The following is a 27,179-nucleotide window of genomic DNA, read 5'->3' on the forward strand; positions in this document are numbered from 1 at the left end:
CGGGATAACTGTAAAAGAGTGGAGTGTCTCCATCTGTTTGTAATGGATAATATCTCGGATTTCTTCATTTCCAACACTATGTTGATTATGAAGAGATCCCCGACTGCCATTTAATTGCAATAAATAAACGCGTCGGTAGGACGGAGGCATTGACGGCTCCGGTGGTAGCATTGGAGCCAGTTCGAGTTGGCATAAACCTCCAACCCGAATTTTCTCCCTCGTTTTTTTCGTTATTTCGGTGGTGTAACCACTATACGAGAATATCGTTTTATATCAAAACCTCCTTATCGATCACTCACTCTCCCGTCCAACCCCTCGTGTACATACGCTCGCAGTACGTTAAATGGTGACCATGGTGGGTGACTATAATAAAGCGTGTGAGTTAATGAGGCCATCATTCAACTGTTATTAAAAATATGATTTTTTGTGTCTCAAAAACATCTGATTTAATAATCAGTATTTTTAATCATTGAAAAGTGCAGAATTTTATTATTATTTGGGAAGTGAGTTAAGAAGGAAAGATGACGTGCTTGAGACCCACTAGAAGAAAAAGTCAAGATTTTATCACGGAGTGATAGACTAGGTTGCTATTGTTATTAACTTTGGTGTGAGTCAGAGTGTCCATGCTGTTGGTAAGCTGCTCCTGACGAACGATAGGGTAATTATTGGTAGCACAATTGGGGTTAAGGGCTATTGTGGCTAATGGGGTGTTTTAGAGAGCTTGAGGGTTATTTTTACCGGTGTAGTAGGTGAAATGGGGAGTTCTTGGTGGCAGTGTACCGCATGCCTCAGAGCGCAGGAAGAGGACATCTGCGAGCTACAGTTGAATCACTGCAATCTGTATGATGTACCACCGGATGTGTTCATTTATGAGAGAACACTGGAGATGCTTCATTTGGATGCCAACAGAGTAATTATCGAACATTTGTCATTTACAATGAATGAATGGATGAGTATAATTAGTGGTGGAGGGTTGAAAGAGTTAGTCCGGTGATTATATATTAGTTATTTGGAACCTTTGTATAAGAAAGTTTGAGGAGTACCTACAAGATTGGTCTCTTGGCGATTTCTTCTAAATTCCTTATTTTGGAGGATACTTGAAAAATAGTCATTTGTGTAAAATTTTTCGAGAGGGAATGAAATCACAGTATATTTCGTCATTAGGCTTTCGTCCTCGGCTTCGTCTCGGGCCGTCAACTTCACCCTCGTGAAAATTTCGTCTCATTCGTATCGAAATATAGGCTATCCAGTAGAAGTTTATCCTTCCGAGGGTGCCCCCACTCTACGTAATTCCCACTCACATGCTTGGACCCCACTCCAAAAATCCACTGCTATTCTTCTGGAAGATAACCTATATGGGCCATTCCGCCAAATATCGGCGGAAATCTGGCCTCAAAATTTTCGACAATTTTTTTTTCTTCTTCTGAATTCTTATGTATATAAAAGAAGATTTTTCAACGCGTAAAGGTCCCGCGGCTCAATTAGAGGCCGTCCGCATGATTACGAGTTTTAGATTTTAAATTTTTCGCTCTTATAGAACGTATTAAAAGATGGTAAGAAAAAAAAATCAAAATATAGTTTTTGATCGGAAATTTTCGGAATTTCCCGAAAATGATGTTCATTTTCTCCCTCCACCCCTCCTCCATCGTGAAAATCGAAAAAGAAACCTCTAAACGTCATTTTTGACAAATTTGCCATTTTTTTTTTCAAATCTGATATTTTATCTCAAAAATTCAGAGAATTTCCGATTAAAATCATGTTTGAAACTTGTTCGCTCCTATGATGCTCATCTGCAGAAAAATGATTCTAAAAAAGCGAATATTCGAAAAATAATAATATTGTAGGAAGAAGACGATATTTCCATAGAAGATGATGATATAGAAAATAGAGAATGTTTCCATGAAATATGGTCTTGGTTCTATGATATTCATCACTTTTCGAATATTCATTTTTTTGTGTGTTATTTTTCTTTACTTGAGCATTATAGAAGCGAACAAGTTTCAAATATGATTTTGATCGGAAATTTTCTAAATTAAAAAAAAAATATATTAGATTTAAAAAAAATGGCGAATTGGCCAAAAATGACGTTTAAAGGTTTCTTTTTCGATTTTCACGATGGAGGAGGGGTGGGGGAGAAAATGAACATCATTTCCGGAAAATTCCGATCAAAAACTATGTTTTGATTTTTTTTTCTAAGCATTTCTACGAACGTTCAATTCGATTGAACAATTTTCGCGTAAAATCGTTGAACCTTGCGCAGCCCCTCTAATTAAAAGACGGGACCTTTCCTAGTCGAGAACTCTTTTTTTCTATACACAACTAGTACAAAGAAGCAAAAAAAAAAGTATCGAAAATTTTGAGGCCAGCTTTCCGCCGATATTCGGCGAAATGGCCCATATACTATTCTGGCGAAAAGGAGTTTCCAGCCCGAGCCGAAGGCCAGGCTTGCAATCATATGAGCTAGAAAAATTGTTGTAGGCGGTTTGACGAACGATATTTTTCGTCATAACTGCACGGTATAGTTCAATTTTTCTTCGTAAATGCAGGGGGGAATGTGGGTTATGTCATTTTGAGGATCGTCAAAAGCAACGAAATCCGAGGAATGAAATAAGCCACTTTCTTCCCGTCATTTGGGGAGGAAAATCGAATTTTTCGTGCAGATATGGCGAAATAGTATCTTATGTTATAAGGCGATAAAACTATTGTCTGGCGAATGTGGCTTTATAATCCAAGCCGAAGGCGAGGATTATAATCACGTTCGCCAAATAATGCTTTTAGTCCAGTCAAATTAGATTTTGTATATCGAAATTTACCAAAGGGCACCAAATTATACCAATCGATAGCTAAAAGTGTCATTATTAATGTTTTAAAAAGTATATGCTCCAATTTGCCGGGTTGATTCACAATTTGTTATAAACAATTGGGAATTGGCAACAGGCCGTCTTCAATCCTAGATATCTTTAGTTAACCTCACCAGATGGGAAAAAAAAAATTTCTTTGTAGCTGAGAAAATTTCCTATCGGGGGAAGTTAGGAACTTATAGCCCAAAATGTACCGTTAATTTATGATAAATTATAATAGCAATTTCGGAGCAGTCGGCGCAACGCGTCACCTGTTCCCCTCCCTGCGCCAGGGCCATGAGTCACGTGATTGGCGCCACGCGCAACTTATTCAAATCTCCCGCTGTGCTCAACCCAATAGCCCTCAGCTGGGTTTTTCATGAATATCTCCGGATCTGTGGGTGGTAACCAAATTTCCGTTATAAACTTGTTTGGTGAGGAACTAGATTTAGGGTGGATTGGGAGGTTAGAGGATCGTCGGTGTGAAATAATGGTTGAGAGTCTTGACCTAATATCAACGTGCATTTATTCTCGAGTCGAACCACGCTTTGTCAAATTTACAAAAACACCTTGTCACTTGTTGATCGTACTAAATTGAATTAATTGTCTATAGTTTTAGCACTGTGAGTCACTCGTTGAATGGTCAATAAATAACGTGATTTTCTTTTACCGAATTTCTATCGCCGAGTTAATAGACGCTAATGTACTGTGGTCTAAACTCTACAGAGTTGAATTCTATTCAAAACGTGCTATACGACAGACCGTGATGTACTGACTCGCGTTGATTTACGGTGACTCTACTAGACCTGAGCGTTGACCCGGAAAAGGCCGATGATTTTCGTAATTGGCCGAGCTGATCGACCTTGGTCTTGGAGAGGTTGAGTTACGTTTCAAACAAAACTTTTTTGTAGATCTTTATTTGCTCTATAAAAATGGTCTTGACAAAAATTTTGCTATTCTCCAACGTTTTCGAGATATTCAATGAAAAATAAAAAATAGTCAAAATAAAATTGAAAAATTTGGTACTGAATTGTCGGCGGACAATTTCACTTATTATTGTTCAAGATCCATTTTTTTATATCTGAAATTTTACTAATTTTATAATTCCTCTGATGCAAATTGACAAGTCCAAGATGGCACGGAAGTTAGCAGATGCTCTCCAGCAGATGCATTGGTACGGCCCTGGAGTCGGGCGCCTAATGTACTGTATCTAACTAGATACTTGTGGAATTATCTCGAGTCGTATCACACGTAGTAGGTTTGCACTTCTGCAAAGGTATCTGTAGGATACTTCTGTATAAATTACTATCATTGTTGGAATAATGAACGTCAATTCAAATTCAATTTTGATACCTTCCTCAACCCTCCTTCAATTCACCCCTCAAATTTCAAGTTTCCACCCCCGATACAAGGGTCCAAATCCTCACTTCATCCCCCTTAAAAAATGAACGTCAACTTAGATTCATCCTCAAAACCTTCCTCAACCCTCCTTCAATTCACCCCTCAAATTTCAAGTTTCCACCCCCGATACAAGGGTCCAAATCCTCACTTCATCCCCCTTAAAAAATGAACGTCAACTTAGATTCATCCTCAAAACCTTCCTCAACCCTCCTTCAATTCACCCCTCAAATTTCAAGTTTCCACCCCCGATACAAGGGTCCAAATCCTCACTTCATCCCCCTTAAAAAATGAACGTCAAGTCAATTCACCCTTAATACGTTCCTCGACCCTCCCCCCAATATGCCCCTCAAATTTCAAGCCCCCACCCCCGATACGAGAGTCAAAATCCCCACTTCATCCCCCTTAAAAAATGAACGTCAAGTCAATTCACCCTTAATACGTTCCTCGACCCTCCCCCCAATATGCCCCTCAAATTTCAAGCCCCCACCCCCGATACGAGAGTCAAAATCCCCACTTCATCCCCCTTAAAAAATGAACGTCAACTCAAATTCACCCTTAATACCTTCCTCACCCCTCCCTCAATAAACCCCTTGAATTTCAACTTTCCAACCCCGATACAAGGGTCAAAATCTCCACTTCATCCCCCTTAAAAAATGAAAATCAACTCAAATCCACCCTCAGTACCTTCCTCGACCCTCCCCCCAATATGCCCCTCAAATTTCAAGCCCCCACCCCCGATACGAGGGTCAAAATCCCCACTTCATCCCTCTTAAAAAATGAGCGTCAACTCAAATCCACCCTCAATACCTTCTTCGACCCTCCCCCAATATACCCCTCAAATTTCAAGCCCCCCCCCCCGATACGAGGGTCAAAATCCCCACTTCATCCCCCTTAAAAAATGAACTTCAACTCAAATCCACCCTCAATACCTTCCTCGACCCTCCCCCAATATACCCCTCAAATTTCAAGCCCCCACCCCCGATACGAGGGTCAAAATCCCCACTTCATCCCCCTTAAAAAATGAACGTCAATTCAAATCCACCCTCAATACCTTCCTCGACCCTCCCCCAATATACCCCTCAAATTTCAAGCCCCCACCCCCGATACGAGGGTCAAAATCCCCACTTCATCCCCCTTAATAAATGAACGTCAACTCAAATTCACCCTTAATACCTTCCTCACCTCTCCTTCAATTCACCCCTTCAATTTCAAGTTTCCACCCCCGATATAAGGGTTGCAATCCCCACTCTTACCTCCCTAAAAAATGAACGTCAACTCAAATTCCCCCCTAATACCTTCTACAACCCTCCTTCAATTTACCCCTCAAATTTCAAGTTTTCACCCCCGATACAAGGGTCCAAATGAAGTGGGGATTTTGACCCTCGTATTGGGGGTGGGGGCTTGAAATTTGAGGGGCATATTGGGGGGAGGGTCGAGGAAGGTATTGAGGGTGGATTTGAGTTGACGTTCATTTTTTAAGAGGGATGAAGTGGGGATTTTGACCCTCGTATTGGGGGTGGGGGCTTGAAATTTGAGGGGCATATTGGGGGGAGGGTCGAGGAAGGTATTGAGGGTGGATTTGAGTTGACGTTCATTTTTTAAGAGGGATGAAGTGGGGATTTTGACCCTCGTATTGGGGGTGGGGGCTTGAAATTTGAGGGGCATATTGGGGGGAGGGTCGAGGAAGGTATTGAGGGTGGATTTGAGTTGAAGTTAATTTTTTAGGGAGGTAACAGTGGGGATTTCAACCCTTATATTGGGGGTGGAGGCTTGAAATTTGAGGGATTTGTTGGGGGAGGGTCGAGGAAGGTATTGAGGGTGAATTTGAGTTGACGTTCATTTTTTAAGGGGGATGAAGTGGGGATTTTGACCCTCGTATCGGGGGTGGGGGGGTTGAAATTTGAGGGGCATATTGGGAGGGAGGGTCGAGGAAGGTATTGCGGGTGGATTTGAGTTGACGTTCATTTTTTAAGGGGGATGAAGTGGGGATTTTGACTCTCGTATCGGGGGTGGGGGCTTGAAATTTGAGGGGCATATTGGGGGGAGGGTCGACGTAGGTATTGAGGGTGGATTTGAGTTGAAGTTAATTTTTTAGGGAGTTAACAGTGGGGATTTCAACCCTTATATCGAGGGTGGGGGCTTGAAATTTGAGGGGTATATTGGGGGAGGGTCGAGGAAGGTATTGAGGGTGGATTTGAATTGACGTTCATTTTTTAAGGGGAATGAAGTGGGGATTTTGACCCTCGTATCGGGGGTGGGGGCTTGAAATTTGAGGGGTATATTGGGGGAGGGTCGAGGAAGGTATTGAGGGTGGATTTGAATTGACGTTCATTTTTTAAGGGGAATGAAGTGGGGATTTTGACCCTCGTATCGGGGGTGGGGGCTTGAAATTTGAGGGGTATATTGGGGGAGGGTCGAGGAAGGTATTGAGGGTGGATTTGAATTGACGTTAATTTTTTAGGGAGGTTAGAGTGGGGATTTCGAGCCTTGTATCGGGGGTGGAAACGTGAAATTTGAGGGGTGCATTGAAGGAGGGTTGAGGAAGGTTTTGAGGATGAATCTAAGTTGACGTTCATTTTGTAGGGATGTTAGAGTGGGGATTTTGACCCTAGAATCGGGGGGGGGGGCTTGAAATTTGAGGGGTGAATTGAAGGAGGATTAAGGAAGGTATCAAAATTTGAATTTGAATTGACGTTCATTGTTCCAACAATGATAGTGATTTATACAGAAGTATCCGTATTGCGCAAACCTACTACGTGTGATACGACTCGAGATAATTCCACAAGTATCTAGTTAGATACAGTACATTAGGGGCCCGACTCCAGGGCCGTACCAATGCATCTGCTGGAGAGCATCTGCTAACTTCCGTGCCATAAGTCCAAGGGAACACTTTCCTATTTTTTGTTTTGTACCTTCAAAATTTCAATTTTGATGAGAGTTTTCATATGGTCTTCTTATAATTAAAAATCCGAATGCCCGCGAAATTTGCTATAAATTTGCGAAATTTATGAATATTCAAATTATAATAGTTGTTTGATAGATCAAAGCGTGGCATTGTTGTTGAAGAAATGTTGAGAACTTTAAATATTATTATTATTATTATCACATCATGATTTTCTCTTTTCATATATTTTGAATTTCTTATATTCTGTGAAACTAAATATTTCTTCTCAAAAATATATTCATTGAATGTTCTATGCATTTCTGTTTTCATTGTATTTTGAACTCCTTAAGCAATGGGAGAATAAGGAAATGCCGAATTTCTAGGAATTCTTTCGGAATTCCTAGACAGTTGAAGGATTATCTTGAAACTTCTGGAAGTGTCTTGAATTTGTTTAATAATTCCAGAAACGCTTGAATTCTTTCGCAATTTCTAGAAGTTCTAGAAATTTCTTGAATTCCCCCACAAATTCCACAAATGCATAAATTCTTTCCAAATTTCCCTGAAGTTTTAAATTCTTTCCAAATTCACAGAACTGCTTCAACCTCTCAAAAATTCTAGAAACTTGAGAAATTCCGTCAGAAATTCTAAATTTAGTTGAATTTCTTAAAAATTTCAAGAAGTTCGAAGAATTTTCTCGAAATTTCTTGAATTCCTCCAAAAATTCGAGAAACCGGCATAATTCTTTGGAATTCTCCAGAAGTCTCTTCGATTCCTCCGAAACTTTCTAGAAAAATTTTTAAGAAAATTTTCAAGGAAAAATCTAGTGCTAGCACTGCAAAAGAGGGGCAAAGTGGCAGCCAGGGAAAAATTCCAGGCTGGCACTGGAAATTTTATTGGTATTCCTGCCAATTTTTCGTGTACTTAGGTGAAATTTTCACAAGAACACCAATAAAATGTCCATTGCCAGCACTAGAATTTTTCTCTTGCCGTCACTTTAACCCTCTTTTCCAGTACTAGTACTAGAATTTCTCTTGGAAATTTCTCTCCGTATATAAATCCTTGAATTGTTTCGAAATTTCTGGAAGTTTTGAGAATTCTCTATTTTCTAGTGTTTGCTTCAATTCCCTCGGAATTCATGGAAATCTGGAAATTTTCAAAATTTCTTCGGAATTTTCATAAACGGAAGCAATTCTTTCCAAAATTCTAGGTTTATCGAATTCCTTCTAGAGTTCTAGATGCTTGAAGAATTTTTTCAATATTTCTAGAATTATTTCTAAAATTTCTCTTCTCAAAGTTTCTAGAAACTCGCAAGATTTCTTCTGAAATTAGAAATTTCTTCAATTTCTTGGAAATTTTGAGAAGCTTCGAGAATTTTCTCGAAGTTTCTTCGATTTCTCCACAACTTTTAGAAATCTTCAAATCATTCAGAAATTTCTGGAAATTGTGAGAATTACTTTTTTCTATTGTGTTCTTCAATCCTGTCGGAATTCCTAGAAATTTGAACGATTATTTTGCAATGTCTAGGAATGTCTCTAATTTATCCAGTAAATTATTCTCACCGATAAAAAAATAATTATTCACACAAAAATATTTTGTTGTAATTGAAGGGCTCATGAAACCAGAAAAAAATCCAAGTATTTAGTCTCGGAATTTCGGAGGTTTAAACAAATTCAAGGATGACAAAATTCAACTTTATTGAATATTTTGAATATTGTTAATTATTCATTGAATATCTCGGAAACTTTGGAGAATAGCAAAATTTTTGTCGAGACCATTTTTATAGAGCAAATAAAGATCTACAAAAAAGTTGATAATGAAAATTTGGCTACCACCCACAGATTCGGAGATATTCATCAAAAACCCAGCTGAGGGCTATTGCGTTGAGCGCAGCAGGAGGTTTGAATAAGTTGCGCATGGCGCCAATCACGTGACTCATGGCACTGGTGCAGGGAGGGGAACAGCTGACGCGTTGCGCCGACTGCTCCGAAATTGCTATTATAATTTATAATAAATTAACGGTACATTTTGGGCTATAAGTTTCTAACTCCCCCCGATAGGAAATTTTCTCAGCTACAAAGAAATATTTTTTTTTTCCCATCTGGTGAGGTTAACTAAAGATATCTAGGATTGAAGACGGCCTGTCGCCAATTCCCAATTGTTTATAACAAATTATGAATCAACCCGGCAAATTGGAGCATATACTTTTCAAAACATTAATAATGACACTTTTAGCTATCGATTGGTGTAATTTCGTGTCCTTTGGTTAATTTCGATATAAACGACATTTTCAGATCTAGTNTTTTGCCCCGTCTTCTCTTCACATCTAAATATATATAAAAATGAATCAAATAGACTACAACGATATTGAATTTCCGAGGAGATGTGACGAACCTTTTGGCTCAAGAAATTGTTTAAATTTTCCTTTGTGCTCCGGTGCTTCAGTTGCCAGGGTTTAAATGAAGGAAATTAATTTAAAACGCCGTTCGTCCAGTAAATTATCTCCAAATTTCAAATTTGTCCCAGTTCTCCCGTTTTACCAGCTTTTCCAATTTATTACCAGATTTTTTTCCAGACTTACCAAATTTTTACCCAGATTTCCCAGATACCAGATTTCCACAAATTTTGAATCGAGTGTTCAGTTTTCCGTCAGTTTCGCGATAAAGTGTCAGCCCCCCAGAGACCAGAAGAGTTTGATTACCAAAATTTTGGACTGAACGTTAACGCTTTTCGACCCTCCCTAAACACAACGATTCCCCAGAATAATTCTACGAGATCCTCTCGAGAATTATTTTACCCGACAGTTAAATTTCAAAAGTTCTATTTAAACATGAAAACGAATCTCTCAGTTTAAGCCGATTCATCTAGCCTTGAGGTCATCATAGAGATTATAGTTTTCATCACAATTTTTATTAATAAACAAATAGCCAATACATTTCTCAATTCAAAAATTAGATAGAAGCCAAATAATATTATCATTGTACATAAAATCTTTCCCTTTTTGTTCAATTTGAAATTATTCTCCTCCATTAAATAAATCCAATTAAGTAAATGAACCAATTAACTCAACAATCAATTTTTCTAAAACTCTAACCTTAATTCGCGCCAATCGTTCAGTCCATGAATCGCACTCCTCTGGATCGTCCGTCGGTAAAACGAGTTCACGACCGTCGGTACAACAGAATATCCACCGAAATTCAAGATGGCTGAGTCGGCGAACGAGTGACTTCGCTCCCCTCCTCAGTACTCCGCAAATAATAATTACCACCCCAAAAGAATATTTCCCCCTCGCGGACGTTCCTCCCCGCGTGGCTCTACCACGACAGTTTTACCCGTCGCTGTCAAGGGCTCGACCACAGCTCGCTTTTAGTCCAAGACTAATTAAGCTGGCTGCTGACAAAAACACTAATATGGCTCGACCACAGCACACAAGTAGCAAAATGCTAATTTAGTAGCTGCTGACAAATTGGCTCTACCACAGCTCGCGATAGTCAAAAGACTAGTGTCACTGGCTGCTGTCAATGGCTCGACCACAGCTCGCTTTTAACTAAAAGTTAATGTCGCTGGCTGCTGACAATTGGTTACTTTTCTCTCCTCCGGCGAGGATCGTAGGTGAACCCGGGTGAGGCCTTCCTGATCGCCTCACCACACCTGAATCCCGAAACTGAGCCGCTGCTCGAAATTTAATACCTTTACAGCGCTATTTGACTCGTAGAAATAATGCGCCACCTAGGTCGGTCGCGGAACTACTCAATTTCGAAATATTCCCCGGGAGTCAATAGCCCACTCAACCATCTTTGCTCCAATTTTTCAAATTCGTATATCTTAATACTTATTCTTAATTGCATAAAATCAAATTAAAATGTAAAATCAAATTATTCTTTATTTATTGGTTGTGAGTTCCTCACAGTTTGACTGGACTATTTTATCGCCGTGTTATATTCGCTATTTTATGTCGTTGGGCCCGAAAACCGCGATCTAACCGAGCGAAGCGAGGTTAGAATCGCGATTTATCGGGCCTAATGACATAAAAGTTCTTTTCGGCCTTGTAACGAAAATCGCTATTTCATTTGCTTGTAAAGGAAAAAGGCACAGTTCGGCCACTCGCTGAACGTAACATCACTGTCAAAAATATTGTTTGACACATGTGAGACGGGAATATCCGCACTATTCTGCAGAATAGTCCTTCCGATAGAGTTCTTCAAACCTTCGTTTTGCCAAGTTTTGGAGATATTCGCAAAATAATTTTGTAGTGAAGTGATAAACTAGAATAAGTGCAATTTTGTTGAAAATTTTTCTATTGCTTGGAAATTCTCTTAAACGTGATGAAATTTTCTAATTCTCCTGAAAAAAGTCCATTTTTGCACTTATCCTAGTTTACCACTTCGCTACAGAATTAGCAAATCTCTTTAACGTTTGCCCTCGGTCATTCCTTGACTACTCCTGAACATTTTCCTGAAATGAAAAGAAGGGACTTTTGAAAATTTCTTTTTGTTTGTAGATAAAGGACCTGCCAAGACCATTATTCCAGTGCCATGAACTTCGTGTGTTATCACTCAGTGATAATGAAATTACTACACTACCACCCGCCATAGCTTCCCTTATAAATCTGGAGCATCTAGATCTCAGTAAAAATAGTGAGTTTGATAGGAAGGACAACATGACCTTCATCAATAATAGAATTTGAGTATAATAGTGTTGTCAGATACTGTTATTCTTGGAAGAGGATTGTGCAATAAGTCGATTGTGTTACAACTTTGTTAATTGCGGTATGATAAAAAAAATTTTCGATTTTACACAAATATGTCGAGGAATATTTTATATCGCTATGAAGATTTTCACGAAAGGACAACATTACCAGAGTTTACTAAACCCTTCTACGGAGTCATATTTAATATATTTATGCATTACTGGATTTTCGATTCCATTTCCAATCGGGATTTTAAGTCTGAGATAATGAAATAATCAATGACATTGAAGTTTGCAGATTTCAATCACAAAAAATTTTTGACATTGTATATCTCATCAGGAAATTGTGATATCTGTAAAAAAAATCAAATTCTATGAGTAGGGTATGGAAAAATTTGAACGTGATCATTGGTATATTTGTTAAAATACGATATAGTATTAGTAAATAGGCTAGTATATTCAAGACAAATTTGTGAAAACACTCAACACGGAATATCTATTCTTAGCATAACGCTATTGAAAAAAGTAAAAATCTCACACTTCGAACTCAATGAAATCTCATCGTGATATTTTTTTGTTTTTCATTTTTTATACCCATGGACGACTAATTCACTGATATGCAATAAAACGTTGTCGAGCTGTAGTGTACATATGAGGGGCTCAATAGAAAAAACAAAAAAGGTCACGTTTAAAAAATGGGAAAATCTTCTCGTGATTATTTTTAAAATATTTTTTCAACACTCTACCTTCATTTTATGCAATGTTGATTTTCCTGCAAATCATTAACATCGAATATCCCCGGAAATACTTAATCGATTTTGAAAATACAGCCACAAATTTTGAGTCATATTAATGTCTTGACATGAAGTTTTTCAAAAATGGTTTTCCATTGATCCAATTCCGGACATCTCAAAAAATCGCCAGGAAAATGTTATTAACAGAGAATGTCTTCCATAAAAATAATGATATGGCGACGAAATGGAATCTTATGATTAAATCTTTCACCTATCTTCTTGTGAGGTTCGTGATTTTCCTCTCCTTACCCATTCAAGAGCTAAAAATGTCACTGTACAAGTCAAAACCAAATTTTCATCGGTGAATAACGCGATAAAATGAATTCAGTTGTGTTCATCCTCAAAAAATAAAACTGGCAATCTTCACCCAAAAAAAAAACAAATTTCAAGTCGAGACTTACGATCTCAAATTAAAACTTATGAAAGTCCCAAGTTATGACGTCGAAAGTCTCAAGTTGAGACTTTGAAAGTCTTAAGTTGAAACTTTTAGCCTTCACAGAAAAAAGTCTAACATTCACTGAACCCCTGCAAATGTTGAATGACCCTCAATTTGAATGATCCCCAAATAAGGGCTTATTTACACTCAAATTGGGGATGATTCAACCATTGTGGAGATTCTCTCTATTTGGAGGTGGAGATGCGCTCTATTTCAACCCTAAGAAGGGTTGAATCAACCTTTGTAGAGATTCAATGAAACTCAGCTTTTTTTCTGTTCAACCCGTAAGTGGGGTTGATTCAACCCGTTAAGGTTGGAGTTCAGTGAACGTTAGACTTTTTTGTGTTCAACTTGAGATTTTCGAAAGTCTCAACTTGAGGCTTCGAAAGTCTCAACTTGAGATCTTTGAAATCTTAAAATAAAATTTCTTTTTTTTGTGTGTTATAGATATTTTTACGCTGATTCCAAATCCGGTTGGAAAGTTTTTCTAGCATAGTTTTTGAGGAAAAAATGTTAAAGTATTGAAAACGAGGCGAAGTGGACAAATCGGAAGATGAGTAGTACATTGCATCATTAAATTCACAAAGTATTTTACGGCCAATGTGGCTTCATAATCGGAACCGAAGGTGAGGATTAGGGGAGAGTGGAGTCGATACAAAGACCTTTTTAATTTTTTTGGAACGCTAATGACCCATTAAATTCTTGATGAAATGGAATAATTTTGATTATTCATTCAGTAATGAATCCAAACTCCCGGGCCAGTGTAAGATCAAATCCGTCTGATTAGTACCTATTCTCGAAGTTGGTGATTTTTTTTTCGTGTACGAATCGGCATTCTTCAACGAATCGGCTAAACGATTCTCATTTACTGTTCGTGAACGAACAGCAATTCATATATGAAGAAGAACTTGCCAAAGTCGAGAATAGGGGCCCTGATCCAAGCTTGGGTTGGGGTCAGACGTTTCAGATCCAAACTGAATAAAAAATGTTGAGTCTAATTTGGCTATTTGTGATTGATCAGAATAGGATCTGAAGTGATTGAGCGATCCCGGATGTAGATAATGTATTCAGGCGATGACTGGATCCTTATCCGGGAGACCTGATCAGAAAATCCTGACCAGCAGTGGATCTAAAACTCACTTAGGCCCAGACAATCTGAGCAAAATTTCCACTTGGGTGTATCATAAAATATAGCTTGTCTTGGTAACAGACAGACATTGTACAGGAAAATTAGTTTTATCACTCGGCTGAAAACACTTTGTGGACCTAATCATGTAATCTTCTATTCTTCTTTCGAATTGTCCATTTTGCATTGTTTCCAATACTTCAATAATTTTTTTTATTCAAAAACTATACTAGAGAAACTTATCAAATGGATTTGGAATCAGCGTAAAATAATCTATAAGACTGCGTCGATTCCATTTTCAAGGATGGACCCATGCAAATTCATTTTATCACGTTATACGCCCATGAAAAATTGGTTTTTCTTTATATAACGACATTTTCAGCTCTTGAATGGGTAATGAGAGGAAAATCACGGCGCTCACAAGAGGGTAGGTGAAAAATTTAATCATAACATTCTATTGCGTCGCCATATTATTATTTTTATGGAAGATATTCTCTGTTGATAGCATTTCCCTGTCGAATTTTTGAGATTCCCGGAATTGGAACAATGGAAAACCATTTATGAAGATCCTCACGTCAAGATATTAATATGACTCAGAATTTGGGTCTGTATTTTCAAAATCGCTCAAGTAATTTCAGAGATATTCGATGTTAATAATTCGCAGGAAAAACAACATTGCATAAAATGAAGGTAGAGCATTGAAAAAATATTTAAAAAATAGTCACGAGAAGATTTTCCTATTTTTTAAACGTGACCTTTTTTGTTTTTTCCATTGAGCCCCTCATGTGTACGCTACAGCTTGACAAAGTATTATTGCATATCAGTGAATTAGTCGTCCATGGGTACGAAAAATGAAAAACAAAAAAATATCACGAAGAGATTCCATTGAGTTCGAACTGGGAGATTGTTACTTTTTTCAACAGNATTTTAAAAATAGTCACGAGAAGATTTTCCTATTTTTTAAACGTGACCTTTTTTGTTTTTTCCATTGAGCCCCTCATGTGTACGCTACAGCTTGACAAAGTATTATTGCATATCAGTGAATTAGTCGTCCATGGGTACGAAAAATGAAAAACAAAAAAATATCACGAAGAGATTCCATTGAGTTCGAACTGGGAGATTGTTACTTTTTTCAACAGCGTTATTCTAGGCCTAGATATTCCGTGTTGAGTGTTTTTCACAAACTTGTCTTGAATACACTAGCCTATTTATTAATATTATATCATATTTTAACATATATAGCAACCATCACGTTCAAATTTTTCCATACCCTACTCATAGAATTTGATTTTTTATAGATATCACAATTTCCTGACGAGATATGCAATGTTAAACATTTTCTTTGATTGAAATCTGCCAACTTCAATGACATTCTTGGGGTTTATTCACCCCCAAATAGAGAGAATCTCCGCAATGGTTGAATCACCCTCAATTTGGGTGTAAAGAAGCCCTTATTTGGGGATCATTCAAATTGAGGGTCATTCAACATTTGCAGGGGTTCAGTGAATGTTACACTTTTTTCTGTGAAGCCTGAAAGTTTCAACTTAAGACTTTCAAAGTCTCAACTTGAGACTTTCGAAAGTCTCAACTTGGGACTTTCATAAGTGTTAATTTGAGATCGTAAGTCTCAACTTGAAATTTTTTTTTTGGGTGAAGATTGTTAGTTTTATTTTTTGAGGATGAACACAACTGAATTCATTTTATCGTGTTATTCACCCATGAAAATTTGGTTTTGAGTTGTAAAGTGCCATTTTCAGCTCTTGAATGGGTAAGGAGAGGAAAGTCACGAACCTCACAAGAAGATAGAGTGTTGAAAAAACATTTTAAAAATAATCACGAGAAGATTTTCCTATTTTTTAAACGTGACCTTTTTTGTTTTTTCCATTGAGCCCCTCATATATGCGCTACAGCTCGACAAAGTTTTATTGCATATCAGTGAATTAGTCGTCCATGGGTATAAAAAATGAAAAACAAAAAAATATTACGATGAGATTTCATTGAGTTCGAAGTGTGAGATTTTTACTTTTTTCAATAGCGTTATTCTAAGAATAGATATTCCGTGTTGAGTGTTTTCACAAATTTGTCTTGAATATACTAGCCTATTTACTAATACTATATCGTATTTTAACAAATATACCAACGATCACGTTCAAATTTTTCCATACCCTACTCATAGAATTTGATTTTTCTTATAGATATCACAGTTTCCTGATGAGATATGCAATGTCAAAAATTTTTTGTGATTGAAATCTGCAAACTTCAATGTCATGAATAATTTTATTATCTCTTGCAGGTATAAAAGAGCTTCCAGACAGCATAAAAGAATGCAAGAACCTGCGTTTCCTCGACCTATCTGTGAATCCATTCGAACGCTTTCCAGACGCCATAACGCACATAGTAGGTTTGCGTGAGTTATACATAAACGACGCATACATAGAGTATCTCCCAGCCAACTTTGGTCGTCTCTCATCCCTCCGCACACTTGAGCTCCGTGAGAACAATATGATGACTCTGCCAAAGAGTATGAGTCGTCTAACAAATCTACAGAGACTCGACATTGGTAACAATGATTTCACAGAACTCCCCGAGATAGTCGGCGATTTGACAAACTTGACTGAGCTCTGGATCGATGGTAACGACATTCGTCGTATTCCGGCAAACATCGAGCAGTTATATCGATTAAATCACTTTGATTGTACGATGAATGCTGTCCATGAATTGCCATCGGAGATTCAAGGCTGGCGTGACATATCAATCATTAATTTTTCATCAAATGAACTTTATCAATTGCCAGACACATTATGTTATTTACGCACAATAGTCACCCTTAAAATTGATGATAATCAATTGAATTCACTGCCAGATGATATTGGACAAATGTCAAATTTGGAGGAACTTATTGTGACTAAGAATTTTTTGGAGCACTTACCATCGTCAATTGGTCTGCTACGTAAATTACACTGTTTAAACGCTGACAATAATTATCTCCGTGCATTACCCCCTGAAATCGGTAGCTGTAGTGCACTATCACTCTTATCATTGAGATCGAATAATATATCGGGTGTTCCTCCTGAGCTGGGACACTTGTCCTCGTTGCGTGTTCTCAATCTTGTTAATAATTGTATACAATTCTTGCCGGTTTCCATGCTCAATTTGACCAACCTCAAGGCACTTTGGTTGAGTGATAATCAGAGTCAGCCTCTTGTTCCTCTCCAGCAGGAGTTCAACAGAGAAGAAGATATGATGGTATTGAGCTGCTTTATGCTGCCGCAGAAACAGAGAAAAGAACTTGAACGTAAGTCTGTTTCCTCTTTAATTTCCAATCAATTTGGTAAAGAAGTGATAGAATATTTGGAGTTGAAATTTGTTCTCAACATCTTAGTAGGGGGACATATTAGAATACATCACTATGAGAACTTGTTAGTAACCAAGGAAATTCCCAATAAGGAAAGTCTTATAATTTTTGGTTAATATCGTTAATCCTCGGGAAAATTATCTACTTTAATCATGATTTTACAAGGTTTGTTTCAACTAATTACCATTTAATTCTGTAATTATGCTGCTTAGTGGAGAGTGAGGTGGCGGAGGATGAGGAATGAAATGGTAAATTTGCATAGCATTGATGGAAGAGTGTCTTCTATTGAAGTAGAAAATAAGTATCTTTTCTTTTGATTTTGTTTCAACAATATGCGGATTCAATTGTTGATAGAAATGGAGCAAGCAGTGGGGCCAATTTCCGGTTCAATCGTTGGAACCGGAAGGAGAATATGTTTTGCTGCTGAAGTCGACACCGAGGTCCCTAGACAGCTTCATCGTGCACCAACCCCTTATCCAAAGGAGCTACGTAATCTCGCGAGACACGCACGCAATCTGCAGCAGCAGTCTCTGCATGATCAAAGGGTATATATTTTTTCCCATCATTACCATCATCCACTCTCTTGATTTTACATAATACATGTGGGGAAATTAGACTATTATTGAGAGACATTTTCAATTACAAGTTTCCTCATTAAAGATAATCTCTTAACATTTTTCAAACTCCTAATCACTCATTTTGAGTATAACCGTCTAATTCACAGATTCCACATTTTTTTACAAATAATCTTGAAATTTTTTATTACTCGCTCACCAATTTCAAACAGGTAGCCCGACTTATTATCCTCGGAAATATGTTTCAGAAAATATCTGCGTCGAAATCCATGATACCTTTATCCTCCGACAATTTCCCCATAATGAAGATAGCTATAGTTTCTTGAAAAAAAAAATATTTTGAGGCTGACGTCAACTAGTTCGAGGCAAATTTGGAGTAGTTTGTAGCAAAGTGACCTATATTGTTAACGCTTCTATTCATTTGTCGCACACGACGACACCACGTTGCATTGTGAAAAGGGGTATAAGAATATATCATATAGAAAAAAATCTAAAAAAACTAACATCTACGTGAACGTAAAATTAACGAATCACGTAGGAATTTTAGTCGTCAATGTCATTGTTCATTATCTATTCAAGCCCAGAACGCTCAGACGCTCTTTAAAATCGCAAAACTGTCTGAATTTATATGCTAGCTGCCTACCAATTGCGCCGCTTGTGGCGGAAAATAACAAATTGTATAATCCAACCAAAAACTTCTTGTCGTGTCACGGGACCTTAAAAACTTCAAAACTTGGCGTTTTGCAGGTCCTTCGACACGAAAATTAATTTATACCATACGTGCGTGAAATCCGTCCGGTTTCAGTTGAGTGTCGATNGTATAATCCCGTGCATAACCCATGGGCATGCGCAAATGCACGGGTCGATGCGCAGATCGATGCGCAAATGGTCGTTGCAATATCATCGTTGGATTCCACACATCCATTGCGCATCGACTCACGCATCGACTCATAACATCGCCCACTGCCTCACTTGTTGGTATCCACATAACCCTCTCAATATTCTGTCGTTAAATTTATTCATTTATTCAATATAAAAGCAGTGAAATTAAGATTGAATTGAAGAAGGAGATTGATCTCTCAGGAGATTTATTTGATGGAGATTCGACATTCCTCACCGAAGCAACCGTCGGTTCTCCGCCAAATAAAAAGCTGTGTCTGGATGATGAAAATGATGAAAATAACAACTGGAATGATGAAAATCTTCCACCAGAAATTTTGAAATCAGGACAAGAAGTGAGGAATAATTTGATCCCCGAAAAATCGGTTGATAAATACAACACTGTCTATGAAATTTCACCCAATTAAATTGAGAAATTTGATTTTAAACAATTTCCAAGTCTGAACTTTTTTTTTATTTTTGATCTTGATTTTGATNGGGGGGGGGGGGCTTCGCCCCTCGACCCCACCAGGGACTTCGTCCCTGGACCCTACCGGGGGGCTTCGCCCCCTAACCCCTTTCTGCCCCTCCCGACCCCTTTTCGCCGCGCACGCACTTATGGTATAAAATAGTATACGCAACTCGTGCGGGCAGCAAGCGGCTACGCGTAACCGCTTGTTTCCCGCACTTGTTGCGTAATATACTATTTTGTCATTCCGGCCGTAAGGCAGCGTTTCACGGACTCTGCCTACAGCCGTCACTACAATAGTATATTTCGTCACTAGGCCGAAAGAAACTTTTCTGGCGAATATGAGTTAGAAAAGTTTTTTTTGGCCGTATGACGAACAGTATTTTTTGTTATGATGGCCGTAGGCAGAGATTCACGGCCGGAATGACAAAAAAAATATTGTTCGTCATGCGGCCAAAAAAACTTTTCTGGCGAATATGAGTTAGAAAAGTTTTTTTTGGCCGTATGACGAACAGTATTTTTTGTTATGATGGCCGTAGGCAGAGATTCACGGCCGGAATGACAAAAAAAATATTGTTCGTCATGCGGCCAAAAAAACTTTTCTGGCGAATATGAGGTTTGCAGCACGAGCCGAAGGCGAGGATGGCAAGCACGTGGGGGAGGGTGATATGTTTTCCATGGCGAGGTGTATATTAGTATATTTCGTCATTAGGCTGAAAAAAAACTTGTCTCTCGCCTTCGGCTCGTGCTGCAAACCTCATATTCGCCAGAAAAGTTTTTTTTGGCCGTATGACGAACAGTATTTTTTGTTATGATGGCCGTAGGCAGAGATTCACGGCCGGAATGACAAAAAAATATTGTTCGTCATGCGGCCAAAAAAACTTTTCTGGCGAATATGAGGTTTGCAGCACGAGCCGAAGGCGAGAGACAAGTTTTTTTTCAGCCTAATGACGAAATATACTAATATACACCTCGCCATGGAAAACATATCACCCTCCCCCACGTGCTTGCCATCCTCGCCTTCGGCTCGGAGGGCAATCTTGCACGTGAGGGACGGTGATCTGTTTTCCAAGGCTTGGGCATGTAATGTACTATTTCTCGCATGAACTTAGTTTCAGGCACCGAGTTTGTCAATGAAAATAAAGGAAACGAAATTTTGGACCGACTATAGGCCCAAAAAACAAATGACAGAAACTTTTTTCAATGTTCACCTGTCACTGAATGCCATAACCACACTTGAATTGAATGGAATCATACTGCGAAATTCATGCTCAGATCAAGGAAGGCTGTACGTCGGTTTTTTACTTTGAATGATATATTCAAAGTATTGTCCATTTGAATGTTTAGTTTGAATTCGAAAATTTAAGAGATGGAACTATGAAGTTGGCTATTAACACCCAAAAGTTGCAAAAGAACGTCGCTGAGACGGTGTTATTAGTGCCCTTCATCAGATACGTAGCTAGCGTATAAGAGATAAATACAACAGTCGGCTTGGGGTCAAGTGCATCGGAATTGAAGAATACGCGGGAGACTTCTGAACGAATCTAACGGTCCCCACCGCAATATGTCTAGGAATTTTTTTCGAATAAAATAGTTATATTTCCGATTGTACTGAATCATGGAAAATAAGTTTTCAAAACCAATATACTAACAAGACATGGCTTGCAATACGTATTGATCGTATGAATTCGTTACTACCAGGTTATTGGAGTGGACTATCGAAAGTATATATTGATGGAGAATGAATTGAGAATTCAAAACGTGTTATGTGTCGAATTGAGTAGAATCGTTGATGCATATATTTATTTCTATAAATAGTGAAATAGTTGAAATAAAATCTTTCCGGATAATTACTTCCGACGATACGCGAAATTTGAGCATGCACATCTGAATTGAATATACTTAAACAAGTACCTATGAATGCACGATGCAAAAATGGATTGCATTAACTTTCCTACGCTGAAAAAATCAACACTACCATGAATTTTCCAATTTGAATTATTAAATTAATTACAATAGTTCAGAAAATGAATCAATAGAGGAAGCGTGGCGCAGAAAAAAAAATTTTAATTGTGCACGCAAAGAACTTTTTTAACAAAATTCGTACATATCTGTAGGCATGCTGGTAGAGGCCACCAACAGCATCAATTTTCGATTACAAATTGATCTGAAGAGCCAAAAAAGAAGGCCGAAATGGATCGTAACAAGAGGAAGAAATTTATCTATGCGATATTTCGAATAATTTATATTATTTACAAGATTCGTAATGTTAAATTACAAACGTGCCGATACGCGACCTCAAAATGGGATATTCTCAAGTGGGAAAATTGTATGAATTAGACGTGCCATAGTGAACATCTTGAGAATCTTTCGTCATCTAATTAGTTAATATACTGAAATTGAAATCGATTGATTTTACATGCATCAAAAATGAAAGCATCCAAATATCTGGCGGTTGAAATCCAACGGTGATCGAAAATTGATTTGTCCTAAAACTCGGTCGGTTCCCCGGCGAGGGAGTCGCGATCGGTAAAACAGGTATTGGGATAAATCAATTTTCCCACGCTCAAATGCTTCCTTTGCACGAAGGAACCTTCGTTTTCTTGGTCATTCGTCTCTTGCAGGGGCCATATTCTCGAGGTTAGTGAATAGTCCTTCGTCCACGAATCGACGTTCGTTGACGAACTGCGTATAGTAGTTGTATAGAAGATTCGTTAACGATTGCCGATTCGTGCACGAAGAAGAATTCACCAACGTCGAGAATAGGGCCCCAGAATGCAATTTGAAATACTAGAGGTCCCTAGATGTAACTACCGTATATTGATATGGTCGGGGGTGAATGAACGATAGAATGTATATTAACAATGAACAAAACCGTTATATTAGCTTTTGTACGTATTAATAATTTGTAAAATATCTAATCAGCTGGAAAATTATTCGTTTTTTCGTTGGATAGTATAAAAGAATTTTCATGAAAAATATATAATGGGACTCTCACTCTATTGTTTCAAATGACGAGGGTGACAATTCGTAATTCGTATCATAAAAGTTATGTCGCTTCGTGTATGAGGTCTAATCATTATGTTCCAACATTATGAAATGCCAATTTCTTAAATCGAATGGTATCACATTCTCAATTGTTGCAAATAATTACTTCTCATTATCTCTTGGGAGCAACATTCGATAGAATGAATTATTGGAACGAAACCTCAATCCTTGGAAACTCTATGGACAAAAATATCTTGTTAACTTACGTTAAAAAATTCACTTCAGTAGTATCCTCAACAGATACCCTTTGTCAAATTGAATAGTCTGACAATATGCAATGAATTGCAAAATCCAGACAACAAAGATCCGTTGTATAAAAGAAAGTAACCAGGAAAATTAATCTAATTCATCGACTGAAAAACATTAATTTTAGCATGTAATAACAACACTATGTATGCTTAAAGATGAAAATGGATATTTTCTGTATCGGTCATTCATTTACGCGACACATTCAATTTTCGGAATTTACGGACAACGGTCTTCTGTAATTCGAACAGTCAGGAATTCTGATGAATGGATCCCGATGCACTTGACCCCAAGCTCAACAATTAAATAATCCAAAAGTAAATGTTGAATGTATTCTCGGAAAGATATTTTAGGACGGATGTTTCTCCGTGGAGATTGTGTTGCGGGCTTTTCTTTACCAGTAATAAGTCGGGGAACCTTTCAGACATTGAAATATTTCTCTGATGATTAATTTCACTTTTTCAGATCCACCTTGAAAGAGATGGAGTGATAAAAGAAGCAGTTGTAGCAAAATCTACTCCATCCCTCAACCTTTCCAGTTCCCAACTCCATCCCCAATCCCCTGTTCACTCCCCTCCGAAATCACATGATGACCCCTTAGAAGAACCAAACCAGCCAGTTCTGGCCCAGGAAAAGACTCCTGAAATTCGTGAAGCCAAATGCGTAAGAAACCCAGGTTCTGAATACCTCTCACGACCCCCGACTATCGCGGACTACGTAAGTTCAACTTGGAAGCCAGAAGAATATTCACGAACGAACACAGCCAAAATAGTAGAATCCGAGAAGCTGGCTGAGGCTCATAAGAATCCAGAAAACAGTCCCAACGACCAAAGCAAAAGTACTCAAGATCTTCCATTAGCACCTCCACCTTATCACATTGCTGCAGCATTCTCGAAGAAGGCCGCACTCTTCCAACAGCTTAATCAATGTGATTTGATCGATGACATGTCGACACCTTCCAAGACGGCTGACAATCATTCACGAAATTCTTTTAACGATTCTCCTCAAATACAATCGTGTCAAAATAATAATCAAAATGAGAATGAACAAATTGATGGAAATGTTGGTGGTAGAATAATAGATCATTCGCATGACAAGAATTTAATTTTTATGGAGGACAGACCCAGTAGAATTCCTATTTTAAGAGGGAAAAATCACGAAAGTATTTGTGACGTTGAGGGTAATTTCGCTGATGATGGACATTGCAATTTGGCATTTAATGTTTTTGATGATAGAGAGAGAAGTCATGAGGTAATATTGAGTGGCATTGAGGGACCAGTGTCACCTGTGACGGGGCGAAAGTACAGAAGTCCATTGTCCAATGCATATAACCAATTGAAACACTCTGACGGAGGGAGGAAAATTAATGGAAGTTTTAGGGAGGGACTAGAGGGATTGAGTGGACAGAGTGGGAATAATTCGGTTGAGATGCAGAATGAGAGGAATTCTGGAAGGAATACAACGATGAGGAATGGCGAGGGAGATGTTAATGGAGTGGAAAGATCAAAAGCCAGAGATGAGAGTAGACCCAAGCTCAAGTGGATGTTTGGACCACATAGAAACGTTAATGTGGTAAATTATATGATTTTTATATAATTTTCTTTGCCATTTTAGTTTTCAGCTTCCAAACAGAATGAAAGAAGAGAAAAAATTATATACCTGGTTCAATCAAAAAAATTTGGTTTAGCATAACTTTCAATTTTTTTTGTGACGTTTCAAGGAATACTTGTAACACTTCTACATCATTCCATTGTCATGGAAATTGACAAAAAGCCGATTGAAATAGTATGGAATGCCTCTTATGTTTATTTTGTCCACTTCTTCAACATCAACAAAACCAAACGAAATGTATTTTTTTTTCAATTATTTATTATTATTATTATTATTATTATTTTTTAAATAAAAATTCCCTTTTCAAGACGCAATTCAAGACCAATTTTTTCAGAAAATTTGAATTGACAGATACAGAAAACAACGGATAATTCTAAGACTTTCCGTTCAATTAATCTATATAATAAGAATCTATACATGTACCGAACGTAAGAATAGAATTTTAATTTGTTCGAAAATCCTTATTGAAAGTTTTTGTTTCAATATGTTTACAGATTCCTGTTCAAGTGAGAAAAAACCCAGGCTTAGGATTTAGTATTGCTGGTGGAGTGGTCGGAAACGAAACCGTGAGAAAAAACTTCCTTATTTTGCTTTCCTTACTTAAAAAAATGATTTTATCAATTCTTTTGATTATTGCAGGGCATAATCATAACTAAAGTGAATCCAGACGGTCCAGCGCAAGGAACTCTCCGCCCAGGCGATAAAATTCTCGAAGTCGACGGTATTGATTTCACGAAATCAGATCACGATAGCGCAGTTGCGATTTTACGCTCTACAGGAGCAGTAGTCGCAATGTTGATAAGCAGACACCAGTGAAAATGCACTCAACTCTTTCACGCAGCTCACCGCCTCCATTTTCAGGTTTTTCTTTTGAACAATAAGTAATTATTCTCCCTATGTATGTAGACTGAGCATTTAGTAGTATTTATTAGTGGTAAAGCAATATCACGGTCCACTATTTCAATTTAACAGTAAAATTGTAAAAGAATAGGTGGTTATTTAGCAAAAAATATTGAGATATTCAGAGAAATTCATCGAAAAGCCCTTTTGTGTATTCTCCAAACACGGCAGCTGTTTGAAATTTTTCTCTGAATCTAATAATCTTCAAGATATTTGCAAAATACTCTTTATATCATTAAGCCCGATAAAATCGCGATTTTTGACATAAAATATCGTATGTCACACGGCGATAAAAGCATTATCTGGCGAATGTGATTATAATCCGAGTCGAAGGCGAAGTCACATTCGCCATATAATACTTTTATCGCCTGATGACATAATATACTATTTCATCACGCTGTGACGAAAAGTGAACTTTTCGGCACGCTCCGCATGCCTAAAAGTCCAATTTCCGCCACATTGTGATGAAAAATATTGTTCGCAACTCGTGAAAAAATGTTTTTTAGATCGTGGGATTATATCACTCGCCTTCGGCTCGTGATATAAACCTCCCACTCGCCAAAAAACACTTTTTTTGCACTTGTTACGAAATATACTATTTCTTTAATTCTTCCACTCATACTCTCTTATAATGTAAAATTCTTTCTCACCAAAATAACGGAGGATAACAAAAATCAGTTGGTACTGCTTTACCACCACTTTCTCTTCTCTGAGTATTGGATTCCACTCATTGATTGGAACTATGCACAAATGTACCTTTTATATTTTAAATTAATTCTGAAACAAATAAGATTTTTCCATTGTAGTTTTTGTACTTTATCACCTGAAAAAAATTAGAGAATTGATGCTTAAAATTTACAAACAAATTAGTGCACACTTCTAAAGAACATACGTCTATTTTTCTCGACTTATTATACGTGAAATATTTCAATGTTTAGATTATTAAATCCGGTACCTTTATTTTTCAGTAGAACAGGTGTGCCAGAGAATAAAAAAGAAAATATTTATTAATTGAAAAAAATGAGAAAAGAAATCATATACAAATATATATATACATCAGAATTTATATGAGTAGTTATACGATAATGGTAGATTGAACAAAAATGATATTCTTCTATGTGCCGTACTTTAATTGAAAAGTGTAATCTTAAGTGTATCACATTGTTGCCAACGGTAGAGATACTTTACGACTGTTTATCCATAATTTAGACATTCAGACGTTTCATTTGCACAAGGCCTTCATTAATTTATTGGTTTCATATAGGGGAGAATTTTTCTTGCCATTATATATTTTATCTTTTTTTTATTGAGTCATTGTACGCATTAAGGAGATGAATATAACTCTTGCAGCCTTAACGCGGTTCGAATGTAGCTATATATATTGCAAAAACGATGTGATTTTTTAGACATCCTCACGCTTTTATGGGTGAATAAAAAAATATGATCCTTAGCTAGAAATGTACCTTACTCTATCCAACTGCGGCTGAAATAGATAAGAGATTTTTACTCTGCTGAAAAATTGTGTGAATTATAATGGAAATATGCCACCTGGTTTGACAGCCAACTCAAGTAGGGTATGGGTGCAAACCAATTCACAAGTTTGCATTATGAGTTACTCCATTTTCCAACTGAGAAAAGACCCGTGATCTAATTCAGCCGCAGCCACATGAAATAACGTAAATTTCTAGCTAAGGATCATATTTTTTGGCTCAGGCCCGGGTGGATTATCTTTCGAACGTGATCTTGGTTGGTTTTTTTATTTTGATAATAGGAAATGATCTCCAATTGCTGTTCAGTTTTACATAACCCTGGAGTCTCCAAAAATTATGGTTGCACAATGAAAAAAACGTTGAAAAAAGCGGAACATTTTTAAATAGCGTTTTTGAATAATATTGGGAAATGAACGCAATAGGGAGGAAATTTTAAATT

General features: G+C 37.6%; 1 protein-coding gene across 2 annotated transcripts; it reads left to right on the plus strand.

Moving 5' to 3' along the window:
* The first annotated feature begins 216 nt into the window (after positions 1–216).
* On the plus strand, positions 217–27,021 carry LOC107046131 (protein lap1). Of its 2 annotated transcripts, XM_015268654.1 has the most exons (9): positions 217–658; positions 747–910; positions 11,624–11,759; positions 16,461–17,462; positions 17,877–18,067; positions 23,205–24,311; positions 24,845–24,916; positions 24,990–25,211; positions 26,219–27,021. In XM_015268654.1, exons 2-8 carry the CDS (start codon positions 755–757, stop codon positions 25,164–25,166), a joined length of 2,841 nt encoding a protein of 946 aa, XP_015124140.1. In that variant the 5' UTR covers positions 217–658; positions 747–754; the 3' UTR covers positions 25,167–25,211; positions 26,219–27,021. The 2 variants fall into 2 exon arrangements, with proteins under 2 accessions (XP_015124140.1, XP_015124139.1); XM_015268653.1 differs by lacking the exon at positions 26,219–27,021 and having other exon boundaries at positions 24,990–25,574.
* Positions 27,022–27,179: the final 158 nt, after the last annotated feature.

The sequence above is a fragment of the Diachasma alloeum genome, unplaced genomic scaffold (assembly GCF_001412515.2).
Source record: "Diachasma alloeum isolate Michigan unplaced genomic scaffold, Dall2.0 Dall_scaffold_01213, whole genome shotgun sequence".
Classification (NCBI taxonomy): Eukaryota; Metazoa; Arthropoda; class Insecta; order Hymenoptera; family Braconidae; genus Diachasma; species Diachasma alloeum.

Coding starts and splice junctions, on each gene's coding strand:
- LOC107046131 (XM_015268654.1), top strand. CDS start 755: ATGGGGAGTTCTTGGTGGCAGTGTACCGCATGCCTCAGAGCGCAGGAA. Junction 24,312..24,844: donor CACATAGAAACGTTAATGTG/GTAAATTATATG, acceptor ATATGTTTACAG/ATTCCTGTTCAAGTGAGAAA. Junction 24,917..24,989: donor GAGTGGTCGGAAACGAAACC/GTGAGAAAAAAC, acceptor TGATTATTGCAG/GGCATAATCATAACTAAAGT.